Below are 23,614 nucleotides of genomic sequence, written 5' to 3'. Positions count from 1 at the left end.
AACTAAATCACAACTATCTTCCTCTTTTTCCTGTATTGAAAATACTTAGAGAATAAAACTCAAATTCTGTATAGTTTGCCAGACTAAGTGCCTAAGTACACAGAGTTGTAATCTAACTCAGTGTGTTGCAGTTAGTTGTGTTTTTAACAACCCACTCAAAGGTTTAAGTCAAATTTGCTTCAACTGGAAATGAAACCATGATTTTTTTTGTTTTTTTTTTGTTTTTTTTTTAAAACAAAACAAAAAAAAAAGGTAGTTGGTTGAGCCTGTATTGATAGGACCAGAGTTTGATAACTCTGTGCTATCCGAGGTATCTATAAAACAAGTTGGAAACACTTCAACAAGATGACATTTTACAATGCATTTAACAGGGCCTTGGCCCAGAGCCACAAAGATAGAGGCTTGGTCTACACTACACTACAAAGTTAGGTCTATGTGAGTCACCTTGCATCAGCCTCATTATGCCTGTGTCTACACTCAACATTTCCGCAGGACTCCTACCATTGCTCAACGTTGTTCAGGGAGGTCGGCCTATCACGATTGACGCAATGCAAGTACAGACACCGTGACCTAGGTTGATCCTACTAGTTCTCCAGCAGCTGTCCCATAATGCTGGGCACTGGCCACAACTGCCCAGGAGTCACAGAGACCGGAGCCACACCCACCTTTTACGAAGCCCACATTTTTAAAATGCCTTTTCCTGATTCCCCAGTTTGATGAGCACACAACTGACCAATAGACCATGCTGGCTACATGTTCCAGACGTGCACATGCCTGGAGTAGACAGGAGGCACTGGATTTCTTGGGCCTGTGGGAAGAATAGTCTGTGCAAGCACAGCTACAGAGCAGTTCTGGAAATATGGACATTGACAGACAGATTGCACAGAGGATGCAGGCAAAGGGGTACAACAGGGATCAGCAGCAGTGCTGCGTGAAAGCAAAGGAACTGCAGCAGGCATACCAGAAGGCCAGTCAGGCCCAACAGTCGATCTGGTGCTGAGCCCCAGATCTGTTGCTTTTAATACAATGTGCATGGCACGCTTGGCGGAAACCCCACCAACACACTGCAGAGCACCATGGGTTCCTCTGAAGAGCCTAGGATGAAGACTCCTTCTGTGTACAGCAAGGAGAAGGAAGATGGGAGACAGGGGACATACAATCAGGGAGGTCCAGCTACACCAGGAGCCAGGATCCATTCCAGACTCCACCACAGTTTGGTCAGTTCCGGCAGCCAAGCCCAATGCAGGGGAAGAAACCGCAGGAAAAGTTTGTGAATCCATTTCTTGTTACCAGGGTGGATAAAAATCAGTTTTAAAAAAAAAATTGGATATTTTTTATTTAAATCAGATTTTTTAATAAAATGCTTTGAGGAAAAAACCTCACATCGTGGAATAGTGATTATAAATTCTAATTCTATAGCATGAGACAATATATTCATGTAATGTTTAAGAAAAGTTTTGTAAATGAGTTCATGGATTAGGGACCCAATCTTACAGAGTTAAATTACAAGCATAAAAAAAAAAAAAAACCACAAATGGGACAAGCACTATCTCTAGCTCATTTTCTTGCAAATACTCTCAATACTTGGTACCAGGATGAAACCTTAACTGCTGAAGAAGAGGAATTGGCTATGACATGGACATCCAGCAATCATCCCTCCATAATGCCAACTATAAGAAACTTTAGAGCTAAGGGTGAACCATTCAAGAAATATGTCTGCTGCTGCTGTTTTAAAGAAAGTCACACAAGTGAACTGGTGGAAGTCACTTAAGCACTTGGATTCAGAGACTGTTGAAGTGATAATCTCACTTTTAACAGCAGTAGCTTCTTCTGCCAGTGTAGAAAGAATATTTTCTTCCTTTGGACTAATTCATTCCAAATTGAGAAATCGTTTGGGACCTGAAAAAGCAGGAAAGCTTGTTTTTCTTTTCCAGATTATGAACAAACAGGAAAATTAAGGTGAAGTCAACCGAGTTAACTGCAGAAGCCAATATTTTAAATTTATCATATTGACCTGTCTGACCTAGTCGATTTAAATTTTTTTTTTAATATTTCATTTAACTATTTTAGTTAACAATTTTAACAAAAACAAATCTATTTTAAAAAACCTTGAACATTTAACTGAACCCTAAAATTCATACCTTTGTTTTGTTAATGGCAACAAAATCCTCCAAATATTAATGATTAACCTGTTGAACTGGAGATAGTTCACCTCCCAATGACTTCATAAATATCTGCTTCAATTACCTTTGGTAAATGAATATAACCGATCATTCATTTTCTAATATAGCTGTAAAACTAATCTGAAAAGTTTTCAAAATAAATCACTTTAAAAATGTACAGTGTGTACCTTTTAAAAAAGGAATGTACCTCTGAGTTGTGAAGAATATGTATTAAGGTTATACCAACCAATAAGTATGCACTTTTATATAAAAATCCATGATTAAACCAAGTCTTCCTGACTAGTGATTTAAATCAAATCCACCCTGCATGTTACAATGTTTAAGTGTACAGATGACGCCAAACCCCTACATAGCAGGGCACGAGTACTGATTTCATTAACATACTCATACTAGAACAGGTAGCAGTACAACAGAGGCAGAGTTGGTATTTGCTTTCTCACATAACATTTGCTTATGTACACAAGGACATCCCTTGAGAGATCTTGATAAAACTTTCAGAGCGCTACACTGCAATCCTCTGCCAAAGGTTTCTAGGGATGGTAACCTTATTTCTTCCTCAAAAGTAATGTGCCAGTCCACAATGACTTGGGATGCCACCTTTGAAGTAAACAAGCCAGCAGCATATAGGGCCAGGTGGCTTCAGGATGCCAGCAGCAGCTGTGTTTTCTACATCTTTGTTACCCTTAAGAGCAAGATATCAGCTAAAACCACCACCACCACCTGTGGAAAAAACAGTGCCAGTGCTCCAGGCCACTGCCCTACACTCATACCCCTGGGAATAAGAGCCAAAATTTTATTTTATGATTTATTATTTTAAGAGCCAAAATGTTACTGTACAGGGAGAGTTCAATCTACCAAAACCACATTCAGTGGTTATTCTGCACCTGTTGAGCTAGCAGTTGAATCTTTTCCTTGATGCTACTGAGGTGGCCAGTGTGCAGCATCATGAACCAGGGAAGCAAGGGGTAAGCCAGATCCCCCATGATCACTGTAGCACTGACAATACTGAAATGCCAAATCCGCTGGCCAGGAAAGAACATCCCTGTTTGCAGCTTTCTGAACAGTCCTGCATTCTTAAAGATGAGAGCATCATGCACCTTCCCTGACCAACCAGCACTGATCACTGGCAAAGCATCCCCAGTGATCCATCAGCACTTGCATATCCATAGAAGAGTAGCCCTTTCTGTTGATGCACTCTGTGCAAGGTAGGCTGGTGCTAAAATAGGGATGTGTGCACCTTCTATCACCCCATCTCAGTTCAGGAATCCCACTTCAGCAAATCCATCCACCATCTCCTGCACACTACCAAAACAGACACTCTTGTATAGCAGGCGCAGGAAACGATTAATAGCCCTCCTTACACACTTGCATGACAAGGGTCCCCACTGTGGATTTTCCAAATCCAAAATGATTTCCCACTGATTGATTGCAACCCTGGATTTCTAACTTCCACAGAGAGATTGCCACTCACTTCTCCACTGCCAGTGCAGCTCTCAGTCTGGTGTCCTGGAGCTGGAGGGCAGCAGCAAGCTTGGCACAGTCCCAAGCACAGGGACATGGCATTTTGTGTCTGAAAGTTCTGCAGCCAATGCTCATCATCCCAAGCCTGCTTTACAATGCAATCCCACCAGTTAATGCTTGTTTCTCAGGCTCAGAAGCAGCTCTTCTCCACCTGCAGCTGATCTACAATGCCATCAACAACCTTGAATTGGTTTTCACTGTGTCCCTCAGCAATCTATCCTCTATGAAACAAAACCTTAGCAGCAAAGGACATTACTTTCTATGGCTCTACAAATACTGGAGGATTGTCTGTCCTGTGTTTGCAATACTCATGACAACAGAGCAGAGCTGTGTGAGCTCCATAGTTCTTTTAGAGAGGACTGACAGCAAGAAATGCTGTGCAGTTTCACAGGATTTTTTTTAAAGATGCATGAAAATTATGAAATAGATGAAGTTGCATAATAGGAACTTGACTCCTTGCTCCCAATCACTCCCACACAACTCGCTTCTGTCCCACCATGCATGCCAAAATTTCTCAAGAGACTATGTGCCAGACAATGGCAAGTTGCACACTGGAATACCTACCCATGGTGCATCAACACAGGCACTCCTGGTGAGTCTCACAGCACCAATTCAATGAACCAAGAATGCACGAGCAATATACTAACTGCAGAAGCTCTACTGCATAACTTGTATCAACCAAGGTTTCTAGCACAAATATGGCCTTAGGCACCACTGCAATCCACAAAACTCCTGCTTGGCTGTAGGCACCTAAACTCAGTGGCGCCTCAAGAGCTCCCTCTGGGCATGTGCACTGCAATCTCCCCCCAAACCCCAGATCAATCCACAAACTGGGGGAAAATAGATGTAGCATGCCTATCACACATATAGGGCCCAGAGGCCACCTACCAGATCAGGTCCCATTCAAAAACCCAGCTGGAGGAGGAGGCGGCAGTGCCCATGTTATAACTTAGCCCAGTGGTTAGAGCACTCACCTGGGATATGGAAGATGCAAGTTAAATTCTCCCCATCTGCCAAGGGAGAAGGGGGAGGGAAGAAGAGGATTTGGTCTCCCATCTCTCAGAGTGCACTAAGCACTGATCTATGGGACATTCTGATGTGGGGCTTCCTCAATCTCTCCTGTTAAAGCTGTTCCACTGAGGATTTTAAAAAAAAAAAGTTACTGGACCAGGGGAGTTGGACCATAGTTGCACCCAGTGGGTGCCCTAACCATCAGGCTACAGAGTCACTCTCTCTCTCTGGGCCAATGGCTTAAGTATTTATCCAAAGTGCAACACAAGATTTTAGACCAACTCACCTTCCCACAAGACATGCAGATAATTAAGTTCAAAGATGAAGCCAGAGAATTCTAACAACGTTTTAATTTGTATCTACATAAGAGGGACAAAAGTTATGCTTCTTTAAAAGTTTAGCGTAAGCTGTCTGCCATTTTCATATCTAACTGGGGTACTGCAAAGATGTTAATGTTTGTATAATCTTTTGAGCAAAGAGTCTTGTTCCAGTTATTAACTGAGTAGCATCTAAACTGATTTTTATGTAGCTATGCCAATATACTATCCCCGAAATTATCAGGAAGAATACAATAACTGCAAAATAATTTCTAAAAGGGGGTGGTGGAGAATCATTGCTGTGGAGTTATACAATGAAAATTTGGAATCTCTAAGATCAAGCCACTTTGGAAATACAGATGGGGGAGGGGGAATAAAATACACCAAGATTGAGGGCAGGGGAAGAAAAAAAAAAAGAGACAGATTTTTGGAAGTAGTGTTTGAAAACTGGATTTGTAAATGGACTTTGTAGCTTATAATCATCAATCTTAATTATGGCAAGCTACTGCCAATCCATAATGCATTTCACCTTCAAGTACAGGTTACCCTCCATTATCCTTATTGACCTAATACTATCAGTTATACTATATGTCAACATCTAGAGCAAGAAACTAAAGTCTCCAAAGTCCTCCTCTTTTGCTTAGGATCCTATTTTTAAAATGTCAGTGACAGTCTAGTTTCTCCTTATATGCCTCACTAGTTATATGCCTAATATCATGAATCTGTATCTTAAAGTAGGAGATCTTTGTAAGAATCCACACTATGCACTTCAATGAAAGTTCTCATTAAATGTAAACTATTAACTTGATTTTTTTTTTCTTATAAATAAACGTTCCCCGTCGTTGGAAGGTGCCTGCCCTTGGAAGCTCAGAGGCTTCTGCGGCGCTTCACGCTCCATTGGACAGGTACCAAGTTCTCTACGCTGGTCTCTCACCGGCCCCAGGCAAGGGCGGCGACGGGCTCGCTCAGCGCTGCTCCCCCGGGCTCCCGCCGCCGCCGCCGCCCGCTGGGGCGCAGAGCTCGGCTCACCGCCCCAGCACATCCCGCGCGGACGGCTCCGAGAGGCGCCGGAAGGGCGCTGGGACCCGGCTCCCCGCTCACCTGCAGCGCGAGCAGGTGTCGGTCCGGCCGCCGCCGCCGCCAGGCGCCCACCACCATTTGGCGCAAGGACGCCGCCATCGCCGCCGCTAGCCGGAGCCCTGGTTGCCCTTTCACCTCGGCGACTGCGGGGGGGTGGGGGGGTCAGCGGTCCGCGCTCAGCCAATCAGGAGCGCCGTCTTCCCTCGCTCCGCCCCCGCGCCAGGCCGGCACTCAGGCTGTGGGAAAGAGTCAGGGAGAGCGCGCGCCGCTCCTCCCCCGCCTCGCGCCCGTCATCCTCGTGCCTCGGAGGAGCCGGGTACGCGGGGATTCCCCGAGAGCGCGGGGCGGCTGCGCGCTCCCGGCAGCCCAGAGCTGCCCCGCCCACAGGTCACTGCCACCCCGCTGGACCCGGCGCTCCGGCCACAGGCGCCGCGAGCGTGACTTGGCCGCGCGCCGGGGCGGGGCTGCGCTTTCTTCCCCGGGGCTCGCGGTCCGTCGCCTGGGCACCGAGGCCAGGCTCCGCCGGCGGCTCTTGCAGCCGCGTCCCCAGCGCGGGGAGCCCCGAGCCAGCCCGGGCGGGCTTGGGAGTGGTGTTGGCGAGTGCACTGCCTGGGACCGCCCGGCTGTGAGGGCGTCGGGCAATGCGAGCCCGGGAAAGCATCCTGCCCCTCCGACCCACTGTGAACGCTGCCTAGGAGCTGCTGGCTTCTCTTCCCCCGCAGCACCTCGGGACTGGTCACGCGGTATTAGCCCTGGGTGCTGTGCCCCCTCCCAATCCACACGGTGTCCACCGCAGCCAGTAAGGTACATTTTGTACATCCAGCGCTGCTTGAGTGTCACTAGTCTGGCTGCTAGTTAGAGAGTTTTCTAGCCTAAATAAATTAATAGTATAAAACCCTTCATCCACCCCCCTCTGGGAGGTGATAGTACCACCCTACTCAGCACTGGTTAGGCCTCAGCCCGCAGAACTGTGTCCAGTTTTGGTCACCAACGGATAGAAAGGCTGTAGAGAAACTGGAAAGGATCCAGAGGCCAGCGACAAAGATGATCAAAGGGATGGAATGCAAGCCCTGTGAGCAAAGGCTGAAGGAACTGGGCATGTTTAGTTTGTAAAAGAGGAGATTAAGGGGGTATATGATAGTGGTCTTCAAATACTTCAAAGGCTGCCATAAAAAGATGGAAAAAAGTTGTTCTCTTCTGCCACAAACTGCAGCACAGCACCTTTAGATTAAATCTCAGGAAAAAACTTCCTAACTGTAAGAACAGTAGAACAATGGAACAGACTGCCTAGGGAGGCCTTGTAAGCACCTTCACTAGAAGTTTTCAAAAAGAGGCTGGATTGGATAGCCACCAGTTTTGGGTGGTTTAGACCAGTGATACTCATGCATCCAATGAAGTGAGCTCTAGCTCACGAAAGCTTATGCTCAAATAAATTGGTTAGTCTCTAAGGTGCCACAAGTACTCCTCTTCTTTTTGCGAATACAGACTAACAGGCTGCTACTCTGAAACAACTCACACCTAAGTGATTCAAGAGCCAAATTAGCAATCAATATCACCCAAAAGAGCCACAGTAGTGTAAATTCATTGTTTCATTTACAATAGTATTATATATTCTTATTTAAACAGTATGATGGGAAATATTTGCTTGTTATGCTGATATATATTATTCTGAGAGCAAAATGAGTATTATTTTATCAACTACAATTAGTTAATAACAAGGTAAAATCATCCCGGTTGGTTAATAATTAGATCACACGGTGTTTTAATATGTGCTGCAAAGAGCCTCAGGGGACACTTGTGAACCTGAGTCTTAGTATCACTGGCTAAGACACAACAAATCCTGCATCTTGGGAGGGGGTTAGACTAGATGACCCTTGCAGTCCCTTCTAACCCTATGGTTCTATGATTCCATTATCACTGGAATCACTATGGGAAACATTTCCAAAGGGCCTCAGGTGGGGGGCTCTGTAAAAGGCCTGGGTCCCCATATTTGTGCACTCAGACAGAATGGGAATTTCCAAAATAGAATGGAAGTAATACTGATTCATTAATTAGTGGTATAAAAATAAGTGCAGTAATGGTAAAGAGTAGAGAGGATAACTGGGCTGCATGTATTTACTCTTTCCCCTAATAAAAAAAAAGGGCATATTCAGTAAATGTGAAAGGCAACTAATTTAAAACAGAGAAAAGAAAATACTTTTGTGTGCATTATGAAATTAATCAGTGGAACTTATTGCCACAAGATAATGTTTAGCCTAGAACAGCACAAAAATGGACATTTATTCAGAAAATATAGATAGATACATAGTTATATTTAATGGGTCTAAAAAGCTTAGAACAGATTAAACCCTCATGCTTCTAGACACAAACCAACCTCTCTTTGAGAGGGTTAAGGAAAAAACTTCCTTTATAGTCAGATCATTGCATACTTTCACTTTTCTCTGACATCTGCCACGGTTGGACACAGGCTACTAGGCTAGATGGACCGATGGATTGATCTGGTACATAATACTAATTCCTATGTACTAATCCTATAAATTTATAGTAAATTCTCTGTTTCTCTCAAATGTACATAGAATCAAATCCTGCCTTCATGCTATCTTTTTTCAGAGTGCAGAGACTCGAGAATAACCAATGAGGGGGTGCTGCTTGAATATCTAACCTGTGCTTCCTCTGACAATTAAGATATGAGCACCAACAGCAGCTGCTGAGTGCATCTGAGCCCTTCTGGAACTTCTTTTTGGACACTCAGTCCAGACCATGCCCTTGTCCCAGGCCTTTGGAGTGCTCAGATATATTTGGGTTCAACCAGACACAACCTTTGTAAATTCCCTCCAGGACTTTTAACTCCAGTTTGTGCCTCTAAATGGATGCTCAAACACCTGTTTGTACCTACCCAGGATGTTAAAAACTTTGGCCTAGATTTATTAATTTTGTCATCTCTTTTCTAACTTCTCATGGCAATAAATTTACTGAAATTGCACAGACAGAGAAGACACAGAATGGTGGACAGTAGAATACTAGTTTTATCCCTGCTGCTTACTAAAAGACAAAGATGAGTTATGTGCCTCTTCCTCATATAAATAGAGCTGTTAGAATAAAACTGACATTTCATTGTTGCTATTTCATGTTTCATATTTATATTATTAAAAATGCTTACTCAAGCCATACAGATGTAAATAATCTAATAGCAAAAAACCTTTATTGTCTAAAAGCATGTCATAATATATTTAATCCATCAGTGTCACAGATAAATCCATTTAACAATAAAGATTCCACTAAAAATACCCTGCAAACAACCACTCCAATTTCTTCCGCCCACTTTCCCTGGAAAGTCCGAAAGTCACTGAATTAGACCAGCCGCAGAAGAGAGGTCTAGAGTAAATGTCCCTCACTTCAGGGTTTAAATGAGATATCTATTTCTATCTAATCTAAACCACTGTATAATGTCATTAAACTATATAACAAAATTCTGAGACATGGATGTGAGTTCCTCCTCAGTATATATTAAAAAAAGAGTCACGTGACATCACACTGGTGTTTTCTTTTGCTCCACAGAAGGGGTTCTGTTTGCAGGCCCTCCTTTAAGCATAGGCAACCTCCTACAGTGCCACATCAAAGGAGGCACCCCACAGTTGCAAAGGGAAACTGACTAGGATTACACAGAGGCATGGCTGCAAAGAGAAACTTTGCAGTCAGCTGGGTGTATAAAGAACTTGATGCAGTAGGAAACTGACTAGTGCAAGTCCTTTTTCTTCTGCAGCAAGGGCAGGAACACTTTACTTATGGAAGGGACAAGAGAGAAAGTGTAGAAGAATCCCAGTCAGTTCTATCTGTATTTCAAGCCTTTCTGCTTTTTAGAGTGATTTAACTTCGGCTTTCTGCCTATATTTTTTTTGTATTTTTTTATTTATAAAATTTTATATCATAAGCTACATGCATAGTCTTTCTAAAAAAGACTAATTGTACATAAATAAAAAAGAAAAAATACATAATTGATTAAAATTATACAGTTATTGTTGCCAAATTTACAAGAACTATAGGGGGTCAACTCTTGTAAAAACTTCCCACTTGTTAAAGGCATGAATTTTAAAAAGTACCATTCAAAGTCAAGGATATCAAATTTGTTTATAAAACCTAAAAAATAACATTTCATAGACATGCCTGGTCTATTAAATATGTGTAATAGCAGATTTCACTCAAGTTCATAAAATCACTGGAAACAATATGTCCCAGATGTTGTAATGATGCTCACTCTAATATGGTAACACCTTGTAAAATAAAGAGATCTGATTACTATATTACTGTAGAATGTCTCTTTAAACCAAAGCTTATTGTAGTAATGATTATTGTTTTGTTTTTGATATTTACATGTGATGGATTTATAAACCTGTTAAAACTTCTTAAATAAATAGTTTTTTAAAATTGTAAAATCTAGGCCCTAATCCTGCAAACACTTTAGAACATGTGTAACTCTACTCATGAGAACAGAATCAGTTATTGGGGCTATTCACATTCATAAAGTTCTGCATGTTCAAAAGTGTCTGCCAGACTGGGACCCATATCATTTTCTCAATATGCCCATGGGTTGCAAAAAAACTCCTAAATTTTAGATATTATAAATCGACTTGCTTCTTCCTAATCAGAGAATTGGTGAGCTTTTGTCTTCGAACATAACCCTGAATTTATCCAGAAAAATTTAAACTGCTGTAGAATGATTTAATTTTAAGTTACAACTCAGGAAAGGAAAATTCATAGTGTAATTGTAATCTTCATGTCTGTACCTTATCTAACAAAGAAAATAGAATATGAGATTTATAGGATGTAAAAACCTTAACAGAAAAGTCTGTGCCTAAATGACTCAAAGCTAGAAGAAACTTTAAGTATGTGTTACATACTCTGTAATCCATGTTCCCTTCTATTAGCATTCTATTCAATGGTCTATGAGAGACAGATTCAATCTTCCAGTCAGCCAATACATCTATCTATTAAGTTATTTACGAGAGATCTGGAACAGCATCAAAGATATGTAGGACCAAATTCATCTAAATGCAGCCTAGTAAGCAGGGGCAATTCCTGGAATTTTCTGAACCAAATTCAGAGTGACATATATGTTACACGTTAAATGTATATTGGTCAAAAACGTGTAAAGTGACACCGTAGTGTAACTTGCATTAACCTGGATTCAATGCATATGCAAAATTAATGTAACTTATATGCCATGCCATGTTTGTCTCACAAAGATTAAGAACCAAGAGGGAGGTGAAAAATAATGCAAACTAACAGTATCAGGGCCAAATTCAGTTGTACCTTTTATGCTAAGGCTGAATTTTGTCCCAATAAATATAGCAAATCAGTATAAATTATATTGTTTTGTTTGAGTGTTTTTTGCACACCCACACAAGTTATGCTATTTCACCATTTAAGCCTGCTTACACTCACTTTCAACCAATGTCCCTTGGAGACTAGATTTATCATTGCCCTTTGGTGTTCCACACTGCTTAAGCAATGCTAAGTAGTTGTAAATTCAGTTTATTTGCTGGATAAACCAGCTTTATGGGTATTTTGCATTACATCAAAGGTGCAAAGCAGCTGGAACACAGTGATGAATCTGGCCCTAAATGAATAACTTACACCATCCATTTGTATCAGTTCTGAATTTGGCTCTAAATGCTATAGTCACCTATCATTGGAATCTCACATCACTGAAATATAATACTGTCATAAATATAAAGGGAAGGGTAACCACCTTTCTGTATACAGTGCTATAAAATCCCTCCTGGCCAGAGGCAAAACTCTTTCACCTGTAAAGGGTTAAGAAGCTAAGATAACCTCGCTGGCACCTGACCAAAATGACCAATGAGGAGACAAGATACTTTCAAAGCTGGAGGGGGGAAACAAAGTGTTCATCTGTCTGTGTGATGCTTTTGCCGGGAACAGATCAGGAATGCAGCCTTACAACTGTTAGTTAGTAAGTAATCTAGCTAAAAATGCATTAGATTCCCTTTTGTTTAATGGCTGGTAAAATAAGCTGTGCTGGATGGAATGTATATTCCTGTTTTTGTGTCTTTTTGTAACTTAAGGTTTTGCCTAGAGGGATTCTCTATGTTTTGAATCTGATTACCCTGTAATTTACCATCCTGATTTTACAGAGGTGATTCTTTTATCTTTTCTTTAATTAAAATTCTTCTTTTAAGAACCTGATTGATTTTTCATTGTTCTTAAGATCCAAGGGTTTGGGTCTGTGTTCACCTGTACAAATTGTGGAGGATTCTTATCAAGCCTTCCCCAGGAAAGGGGGTGTAGGGCTTGGGGGGATATTTTGGGGGAAGATGTCTCCAAGTGGGCTCTTTCCCTGGTCTTTGTGTAAGACACTTGGTGGTGGCAGTGTACGGTTCAAGGACAAGGCAAAGTTTGTACCTTGGGGAAGTTTTTAACCTAAGCCGATAAGAATAAGCTTAGGGGGTCTTTCATGCTGGTCCCCACATCTGTACGCTAGAGTTCTGAGTGGGGAAGGAACCTTGACAAATACTAAGCTCTTTCTCATTAAATTTGCTTCTCCTTGAGCTATTCATATTAAATTCCTTCTTTTCCCACTTCCCCCTCCCTCCACATCATGCTATGAATCATCATTCTGTATAGTGCAGTGCTGATGTCTCTAAATCAGTACCACTCTTCTTTCTGTTATATAAAAGATCTAGGACCATATTCAGACCTCATGTAAGTGAGAACTCTGTGAACTACATGTGCAGTTGCAACTGCTTGCACAAGGTCTGAACTTGTCCCTTAGACACCTACACTGCAATAAAAGACCTGCAGCATGGCTGTGGCTGAGCTGGGTCAGCTGACTCGAGCTTGCGGGGCTCAGGGTGCAGGACTAAAAATTGCAGAGTAAATGTTTGGGCTGGGGCTGCAATCTGGGCTCCAAGATGCACCCCCCTGGAAACTCGAGCCCTGCAAGTCTGAATCAATTGACTGGGCTCTAAGACTCAGTGTTACCGATTTTTTATTGCAGAGTAGACATACCCAAAGACTCCTCACTTCTCTCTCTTACTTTTTCTTTGAGGCCCCATTCAGCAAAGCACTTAAGCATGTGCTTTACACTTTAAAGTGTGTAGCTGAATTGGGGCCTGAATGTAATGGGTCTGATTTTGATGTTATACCTATTTTAAACCAGTTTGACTCTACTGATTTCACAGGAATAGTCATACCTGTGGCCCATCTAGTTCAGTACCCTGTCTCTGACAGTGGCTAGTGCCAGATGCTTCAGAGGAAGGCACAAGAAACTCTGTAGTAGATCATTTTGAAATAAACTGCCCATAGGGGAAGTTTCTTCAGACCGTCATCACAGTTAGAGGTTGGTTCATGCCCTGACACATTTATATAGACAGCAAAAACATCCATAGTTACATAGAGAGAGAATATCACTATCCCAATTTGTAAGAGATATAAATTGTCACACTTCAGGTCATACATCATCTGCTGACGTCAATGGAATGAACAACCTTGATTCAGCAATGCTCTTAAACCTGTGCTTGAGTGCTTTGCTGAAGAGGGATGGGATTACTCATGCACTTAAAGTCAAGAATGTGCATAAGTGTTTTCCTGAACTGGAGCCTAAATGAGGGAAGGATTTGGCCCAAAGTGCCTTGCTCAAGATTATAAGAGTAAGGAAAGAGTGGGGCATAACCTCTTGATTTCCAATCCACTGCCCTAACCAGTGAGCCACAATGCCTCTTTAGACAATCTGACTAACATAATCCTCAGAAAAATCAGGAAAACAAAACACGATTTCTAGTTTATAAAGATAAAGCTGTAGCCAGAGTAGATAACAGGTTAGCTGAAAAAATGCTGGCCATGTATGCTTAGTGATTGTTGCTTAATTTGTTTAAACTGAAAAAGCCTGTTTCTACGGTGGAATACAAATTAGGGTAATTATGTTGTGATGGAGTACTGAATGTTTAAGATGAAAGGTTTTCTTTACAAAAGCCCTGTCATCACTTGACTAGAGAAATATAAAATCCCACTTAAACAAAATGTTGTTTTTGGTATTTCCATATGAACAAAAGGCCTTTTAATCTCTTTTTAATATTGTATGGCACAGATTTTTAACCACCTCACAATCAAAATAATTCCCATATATTCAAATGTGTAATTAGAGAAGGAAGAGATTGATATTTTAAAATATAATGAAATATGTAATTATATTTATATCAGATTAAAACAAAGATTTATAGATTTTATTTAATTACTTACTATGTATGTATTTTATTCTCTTATGAGTGTAGATACACACAGCTGGAACATCTGATCAGAACCTCACAGACCTGGTGAAGTTCAAATCAGAAGCAGTTCAGTCAGGCAACAGGATGTATAGGTTATTGTATTAGATGAATATGTGGTGATTATTTATATTTTATCTACACAGATATAATTATAAATCTTTACTTATATTGTATTTGAGAACTGAAGTTATTTCACAATGAACATTTTCTAAAAGACCAGCATGGGACTGCTTATTTCATTCTGCCTAGAAGAATAGTAGCATGTCTTAGGATCCAATCCTAGAAATCCTTACTCATTTGAGTAGATTTTATCAATGTAAGTTGTTCCAGTGACACAAATGGGACTACAGTGTGACTAAGGCCTTTGACAAGGTAAGAATTTGTTGGATCATGCCCTTAGTTAATACAAGAGGCAAAGAAATCAACTTCCTAGTTTGGTATAACCAGCCTGTGTTTAAGTAAATATATCCAGAACCATTATTCATTCCCTTCACACTAGAATTGAAAACCAATATTTGAAGTTTGGGAAAATTGTCTTAATAAGGATTATTTTAAATGATGGAAGTTTAAAGGCAAGCAATTTAATTACCAGGAAACCAGATCAAAGCCAATGTTTTAAATGGGCATTTTAAAATGAGTTATCAAGGAAGATGCAGTTTAATAAAAAAAGTAAATATGCAAATTGTCCCAGTGTTTCCCACCCAGAGAGATAAAAAGACTCTTGCTATATGTGATTCACATTAAGGAAAAGAAAAAACAGTCACATTTGTAACAAGTTAGTATGTCAGACCTGGCACATACATATGCACAGAAAGAAAGAGAGACACAAAGAGGAGATTGCTTTTATCCTCCAAAATGAGATAATAATTTCTAATTTATTATTTCCTAACTAAAACTGCTTTGTATTTATCGATCTAATCAAGATTTACAGGTTCACATATCCTTAGCAAAGTAATATGTACTGCAATTGAAAAATCTGATTTTTAAAGGGGCATCAGTCAGCCTACCATTTTGAAGGTGCAAATGCTAGTATTGACACATCTAAACAGGTGGCTGCATCTGCAAGTAAAGCAGACATCTAAATCTTATAATTTGCACCTACAGTTAACTGTGCATGAAACATTACATGTGAAAAAAGCAAGTTATTTCTATCAAATTAGGCCCTAAATGTTAGGCATACTACTAGGTCAGATTGTGTAATTTACAATTACAACTCTGGGGCAGAGTTGCACCACTCCATGGGGCTCTCCATGCCTCCTCTCTCCTCCTTTTAGGATGATGAGTGCCTCTAAAGGCAGTAAGAGGGGACAGTGAGCACTGGGTAGCTTTCTTAAACAAAGCACCCCCTCCTCTACTGAACTCAGTAGGAGTTGAAGACACTCAGCACTTCTCAAGAGGGACTCAACATGTTGCAGGATCAGATCCTTAAACTGGTTGCAGTTTTCTTGTTTTACATATATGGCCCAGATCGTCAAAGGTATTGAGGAGCCTAATTTTCAATGGTAGCGGCCTACTGCCTTTGAGGATCTGGGCCATATCCGTAATGCTTCTTTAGTGCCTCAATCATACACGATGCCTATTTACTTCTGTTAAAATATGTTGCCTTTTTTCTCTTCAAAAATTGTGGACCCTGGTAGGCCAGGGAATAAGAGACACAATAAGTAGCCTCTATTGGGACAGTTGATCCTTTTTATTGTATAATAATTAGATAGTCTCTGACTGTTGGTAGATGACTACTTTTGATGTGTCCAGTATGATGAAAACCACTGGATAAAATGTAAAAGATGATAATAGCTAAACATTTAATTAATTTACTTAGGACCACTGGACGTACTTGAATCTTTGTTAAAGTGACTATATTAAATGAAACTCTTCAGCTATCAGGTATTTTTACTCTCTTTCAGTTTTTTCTTTTGATCCCAGAAGAAGGTGGGTTATGTAAATAATACACCTATTGATTTTGCTATTCCATCAATGTCAGGATTTTTTTAATGGATCTCACTTCTTTCCCTTTAATATTGACATTTAAGATGAATTCATGTAGATGCTGACTGAAAGGAGACATCAGTATCTGATTACATTCCCCCCTCTCCACCCGTATTCTGAAATAAAGGTACTGCTTTTTTTCTGGTAGCAATACATTCAATGGGGGATGTTGTAGTGGATTCAAAATTTCATTTTGACATTAAAGACCTGAAGATTGATAGGCTTTCAATACACTACTATTTGAGAAGTGATACTCAAATGTTCTGTAATAATGAAGACTTTAGGTTCGCTCCTTACAAAAAAAGGCGCACATTATTCTTTAGTAATGGTTCAAAACACTACAACTTACAATAGTAATATTGCAGTGCTGGGGCTATTCCATTACCATAGAATACTCTTATGTGGTTACAGGAGTATTCTGCCCTCAGATACTTCACCGGTGTCCAATCTGACGGCTGAGTTGGTCTTTAGCGAATTTTTAGTACATGGAGCTATGCACACAACTTCAGTTAACAATAACATGTTGCTATGGGAGCTCTGTATGTGTAACTCCTTGCTCACTGTGCTGAAAATTGTGCTGGAAGGCAAATGTAACCCTCTCTGGTGTTAGTCTTATTGTTAAGTAGAATTAGAATATAGTATTCTGTAAATACTAACCACAAAAGGCACATAACATGAATAAGGATACTCACCAGCAGTGACTGAGGTGCTGCTTCTACATTCCTTTAAACGGAAATCACATCCATAGCCGTGAGACTAATTATTTTGGAACCTAAGGGAAATGCAGCCTATATAAGAGAGAGTGATCTGCAGTTAAGGATCAGTGAGCCAGCTAATGGCTGGTTAGTCAGAAGGGTACAACTGTAGAATGTTAATAAAACATGTCTGAAGTCCAACACCTCAGGGAAGAGACTGAACACAGTGGAAAATATATGGAGACAGAGGTACTATTGTTTTATACTACTGAACTACTCCATTAAAGCATGCTTTATACCTATTCTGAGACTTGCTTATAAATTACAAAATAATGACAAGAGACTGACACAAAAAATCAGATTCACTGAAGCAACTACAGCTTATAACAATACAACATAATCACTTTGTGAAGAGCTTAAAACAATATGTATTTCTAATGTTTGACATATAAGTACATCACTGTACTCTGCCATTGTACCACTACTGAGTTATGGATTAATTTACAGTTTTCGTCTTGTCACCCCCTGCCATCATATAAATTATGACATAGATAATAAATGAAATTATTAATTAAACATAGCCCTTAACATTGTGATGGTGATGTATATACTTTAATCAATCCTTACAAAGCCCATCTGATGTAAAAGAGTAAGTAATAGTATCTTGGTTTTACTTACAGATGAGGAAAATTAGACACAGAGCAGTTAAATGACTGTAACAAGGTCAGGCAGAGAGTCTGTAGCAGAGTGCAAATTACAATTCAGGATGTATTACATAAAATTGATATAGTTAACTTTCCTTGCTTGACATGTCACATGCTGTTATGTATGTAGGGCTGGATACTCCCAGGTAGAAGTACATGGAAAGGGAAAAACTAATCCTCAAAGATACAGTCCTTCAAGAGCTCCATATTTGCTGTACCTTCTTTTTGGGACTGAGGGGAGAGATGTACATGTCTACAGTCTGGTCCAGTCTAGTCTATATCTCAAACCATGATAGCAACAACCTTGTTATAGGGAGCCTATACAGGAAGGATGGGCTCCACCTAAGCCAAAATGGAACCAGATTGCTGTCACTTAAAATTAAAAAGGTCATAGAGCAGTTTTTAAACTAAGGGCTGAGGGAAAGCCAACAGGTGCGGAGGAGGGGATTAGGGGAGGATCTATTAATGGAGATTGTCTATGTCACTAGTAAGGAGGAGAGGATGGAAGATGATAAAATACAGGTAGGATCTGATGAGAAACAGTCAAATGAAAAAAAGTCTCATTCAATTACATCATGCAATGGGAGACAGCTACAAAGTGACAAGCTTTTGAAGTGCTTATATACCAGTGCTAGAAGTCTAAATAATAAGATGGGTGAACTAGAGTGCCTCATATTAAATGATGATATCAATATAATAGGCATCACCGAAACTTGGTGGAATGAGGCTAATGAATGGGATGCAGTAATACCAGGGTACAAAATATATCGGAAGGACAGAACAGGTCCTGCTGGTGGGGGAGTGGCACTATATATGAAAGAAAGCATAGAATCAAATGAAGTAAAAATTTTAAATGAACCAAACTGTACCATAGAATCTCTATGGATAGTTATTCCATGCTCGAATAAGAATATAGCAGTACAGTTATATTACTGACCACATGACCAGGACGGTGATAGTGACTGTGAAATGCTCAGGGAGATTAGAGAGGATATTAAAATAAAAAGCTCAATAATAATGGGGGATTTCAACTATCCCCATATTTACTGGGTACATATCATCTCAGGATGGGATGCAGAGATAAATGATTGCTTCTTGGAGCAGCTAGTCCTGGAACCCACAAGAGGAGAGGCAATTCTTGATTTCGTCCTAAGTGGAGCACAGGATCTGGTCCAAGAGGTGAATATAGCTGGACTGCTTGGTAATAGTGACCATAATATAATTAAATTTAACATCCCTGAGGGGGGAAAACACCACAGCAGCCCAACACTGTAGCATTTAATTTCAGAAAGGGGAACTACGCAAAAATGAAGAGGTTAGTTAAACAGAAATTAAAAGGTACAGCGCCAAAAATAAAATCCCTGAAAGCTGCATGGAAACTTTTGTAAAGACACCATAATAAAGGTTCAACTTAAATGTATACCCCAAATTAAAAAACATAGTAAGAGAACCAAAAAAGAGCCACCATGGCTGAACAACAAAGTAAAAGAAGCAGTGAGAGGCAAAAGGCATCTTTTAAAAAGTGGAAGTTCAATGCTAGTGTGGAAATAGAAAGGAGCATAAACTCAGGCAAATGAAGTGTCAAAATATAGTTAGGAAGGCCAAAAAATAATTTGAAGAACAGCTAGCCAAAGACTCAAAAAGTAATAACAAAAAAATTTTTAAGTACATCAGAATCAGGAAGCCTGCTAAACAACCAGTGGGGCTACTGGGCGATTGAGATGCTAAAGGAGCACTCAAGGACGATAAGGCCATTGCGGAGAAACTAAATGAATTCTTTGCATCGGTCTTCACAGTTGAGGATGTGAGGGAGATTCCCAAACCTGAGCCATTCTTTTTAGGTGACAAATCTGAGGAACTATCCCAGATTGAGGTGTCATTAGAGGAGGTTTTGGAACAAATTGATAAACTAAACAGTAATAAGTCACCAGGACCAGATGGTATTCACCCAAGAGTTCTGAAGGAACTCAAAAGTGAAATTGCAGGACTACTAACCATAGTCTGTAACCTATCATTTAAATCAGCTTCTGTACCAAATGACTGGAGGATAGCTAATGTGACGCCAATTTTTAAAAAGGGCTCCAGATGTGACCCGGGAAATTACAGACTGGTAAACCTAACTTCAGTACCAGGCAAACTGGTTGAAACTATAAAGAACAAAATTGTCAGATACATAGATGAACATAATTTGTTGGGGAAGCGTCAGCTTGGTTTTTGTAAAGGGAAATCATGCCTCACCAATCTACTAGAATTATTTGATGAGATCAACAAGCATGTGAACAGGGCCAATCCAGTGGATGTAGTGTATTTAGATTTTCAGAAAGCCTTCAACAAGATTCCTCACCAAAGGCTATAAAGCAAAGTAAGCAGTCATGGGATAAGAGGGAAGGTCATCTCATGGATTGGTAACTGGTTAAAAGATAGGAAACAAAGGGTAGGAATAAATGGTCAGTTTTCAGAATGGAGAGATGTAAATAGTGGTGTTCCCCAGGGGTCCGTACTGGGCCCAGTCCTATTCAACATATTCATAAATGATCTGGAAAAAGGAGTAAACAGATTATACAAAACTACTCAAGATAGTTCAGTCCCAGACAGACTGCAAAGAGCTACAAAAGGATCTCTCAGAACTGTGTGACTGGGCAACAAAATGGCAGATGAAATTCAGTGTTGATAAATGCAAAATATTGCACACTGGAAAACATAATCCCAACTATACGTATAAAATGATGGGGTTTAAATTAGCGTTACCACTCAAGAAAGAGATCTTGGAGTCGTGGATAGTTCTCTGAAAACATCCACTCAATGTGCAGCAGCAGTCAAAAAAGCAAACAGAATGTTGGGAATCATTAAGAAAGGGCTAGATAATAAGATAGAAAATATCCTGTTGCCACTATATAAATCCATGGTATGCCCACATCTTGAATACTGCATACAGATGTGGTCACCCCATCTCAAACAAATATATTGGAATTGGAAAAGGTTCAGAAAAGGGCAACAAAAATCATTAGGGCTGTGGAGCATCTGCCGTATGAGGAGAAATTAATAAGACTGGGACTTTTCAGCTTGGAAAAAAGACGACTAAGGGGGAATATGATAGAGGTCTATAAAATCATGACTGGTGTGGAGAAAGTAAATAAAGAAGTGTTATTTACACCTTCTCATAACACAAGAACTAGGAGTCACCCAATGAAATGAATAGGCAGCAGGTGTAAAACAAACAAAAGGAAGTATTTTTTCACACAACGCTCAGTTAACCTGTGGAACTCCTTGTCAGAAGATGTTGTGACAGCCAAGACTATAACAGGGCTCAAAAAAGAACTCGATAAATTCATGGAGGGTAGGTCCATCACTGTCTATTAGCCAGGCCAGGCAGGGATGGCGTTCCTAGCCTCTGTTTGCCAGAAGCTGGGAATGGGTGACAGGGGATGGATCACTTGACGATTCCCTGTTCTGTTCATTCCCTCTGGGGCACCTGGCACTGGCCACAGTCGGAGGACAGGACGCTGGGCTGGATGGACCCTTGGCCTGACCCAGTGTGGCCGTTCTTCTGTTCTTGTCTAAAAAAAGTTGCTGCTGGCATAATTGTAGTACAGGAGGGCTCTGATTAATATGGACACATGTTTTGTCTGAGAACCATACTAGTGAAACCATAATATTCTCCCAGCATGGAGTGTAGCCTAGCTTTATACACACAGTTTTCAGGGGAAAAGTCCCTTTTCACCCTTGGCCTTGCACCAGACTAAAATCATGCTATAGTTATGCTAGCACTAGCCATCTTTACCCAGTTGTTACTCTAGTGTGAATAATCACTCTTTTTCTCCTTCCAGAAGAGCCTGGCACTGCAAACTTCTCCCCCATTCTCTAAGAGAGCCTTAAGTGGCCACAAAAGTCAGTAAATGCAGGAAGAGGTTTCTCTCTTAGCCCTGGTCTACACGGGGGGGGGGTGGGGGGGGTTGATCTAAGTTACACAACTTCAGCTATACTTCAGCTACGTGAATCACGTAGCTGAAGTCGATATACTTAGATCGACTTACCGTGGTGTCTTCACCGCGGTCAGTTGACTGCTGCCGCTCCCCCATCGACTCTGCCTGCGCATCTCGCAGTGCTGGAGTACAGAAGTTGACAGGAGAGCACTTGGGGGCTGCTTTTAAGTGCAGCTTTTCAGTATAGATGCATACTTTCGCACTCCATGCGCACAGCACTCTGACATACATTAACATTAATTTCCATAGTTGCAAATGTTAAATTCTTCTTTGTATGATCTAACCCTTTCTCCATATCTTTAATAGTAATGAAACTGCATTTTAGGGGGCATGATGCAATTCCAAGACATTTCCCCCCAGAATAACTGAGTTACCAGTGAGAAAGGGCAGAAGAGGCAGGAGCAGATGCACCTGTCTCTTCCTCAACTCTGTCTATACCTTCTTCACACAATGCACAGTCTACTCACATATATAAAATGTATACATGTATACATCAGTGACTGGTTCCATATTCTCCTGCAAAGGAAAGTAGTATACAAAGAACTTCAGAATTTTTGTAATTTGACAATTTTTACCGTAAACAAACCTTTTCAAAGATGCATGAGCACAAATGCCGGGAACTGGTGAATAGAATGTCTGTGGTCTTTGGGGGGTGGCAACATTCTAGTAGATCATAAAACAAGCAAGATTTTTGGGATTAAGTGAGGGAGTTGTCCTAACCCCATGACTCCTGGGATTTCCTGAGGAATTACTCCTCCCTTCAGAAGAAATTGGAGTATCCATGCTGTTTCTCTAGTCCCTCAAGAGTCTGCTATTATTGGCTTGGTATCCCTATGGTGACTGCTCATAAGCAGCCATAGAGAAGGCCCCATGGGAACTAATACAGCTTCCAACAGTACAAACATTCTGCTGGATATCCATGAGGAAGTCCTATAAGACAACACAGAATGGTAATACAGTATGGCCAGTCCCCTTCTCCTCCTCCTAAGGCTTACCAGAGAGAACCCATTAGGTGAGGAGCGACAGCACAGTGGTTTCCATAAGGATCAAGGGAGTGGGGGATGCTTCTTTTCAGGCAGGGAGAATTCATACCAGGAATATCCTTTCTGCCTGCAGATCCCTAGGGGATGATGCAGGCCTGGATATGGAGTGAGCACTCATCTACTGATAAGGTAGAATACAACAGCTGTTCTGTAACATCACACAACAGATTTTTAGGAGGGAAAATTAGAAAAGGCAATCCAATTGGAAATTAAGGAAAAGTTTAGGTAGGTAGAAATAACAACCCAGTATTCTAGGGTTACAATCTAACAGTGTGGAAAGCTCTATGGAACTATAACGATCACTTCTCACCTAAAACAGCCGCTCGCTATCTTATTTTAACCATGCTGGGATATTATTTTACTGGTGACCCAAACAGAAGAGTGCCTCTGACAACTGGGTTTTCTTTAGAGATTCCCATCCAAGTACTGTGCAGACCGGACTCTGTATATCTTGAGAGAGCGTTAAAGAAAAGAAACCCCCAAGGTAATACAAATGCAAAGCTACTAATAAAACTGTAATAACGCTACCGCTAATGATAATACTGGTGCTAGTAATAATACTAGCAAAGGACTCACTCTACAGAGACAGTTGCCACGGCTGAGACATAACGGCCCTGATCCTTGGGTCTGTCCAGCCAACCTGTGGACCTATGGGGGTTGGGCAAAGGCGCTTGAATGCTACACTTGCATTCCTCTGTTCTTCAGCGTTTTCAGAGGTTGATTCAACCCACAGGGCTACTTAGAACAGCCTCAGCTCCTAGAGCTATGCCAGTTTACACCATCTGAGGATTTGGCACTAATGTAAA

At 40.8% G+C, this 23,614-nt stretch overlaps 1 protein-coding gene across 1 annotated transcript in view; it reads right to left on the bottom strand.

Annotated features, from left to right (window-relative positions):
• PCCA (propionyl-CoA carboxylase subunit alpha) overlaps nt 1-6,254 on the bottom strand; it is a 394,113-nt gene extending 387,859 nt beyond the window's left edge. The window contains exon 1 of the mRNA XM_084616704.1: nt 6,134-6,254. Within this exon, the coding sequence (XP_084472830.1) occupies nt 6,134-6,211 (78 nt within the window). The 5' untranslated portion in view covers nt 6,212-6,254. The remainder of the gene's footprint in view (nt 1-6,133) is intronic.
• Nucleotides 6,255-23,614: the final 17,360 nt, after the last annotated feature.

This window comes from Lepidochelys olivacea, assembly GCF_965140295.1.
Source record: "Lepidochelys olivacea isolate rLepOli2 genome assembly, chromosome: 1".
NCBI lineage: Eukaryota > Metazoa > Chordata > Testudines > Cheloniidae > Lepidochelys > Lepidochelys olivacea.
The sequence above is the reverse complement of the archived record's forward strand: the minus strand, read 5'-3'. Positions and strand labels throughout refer to the sequence as shown.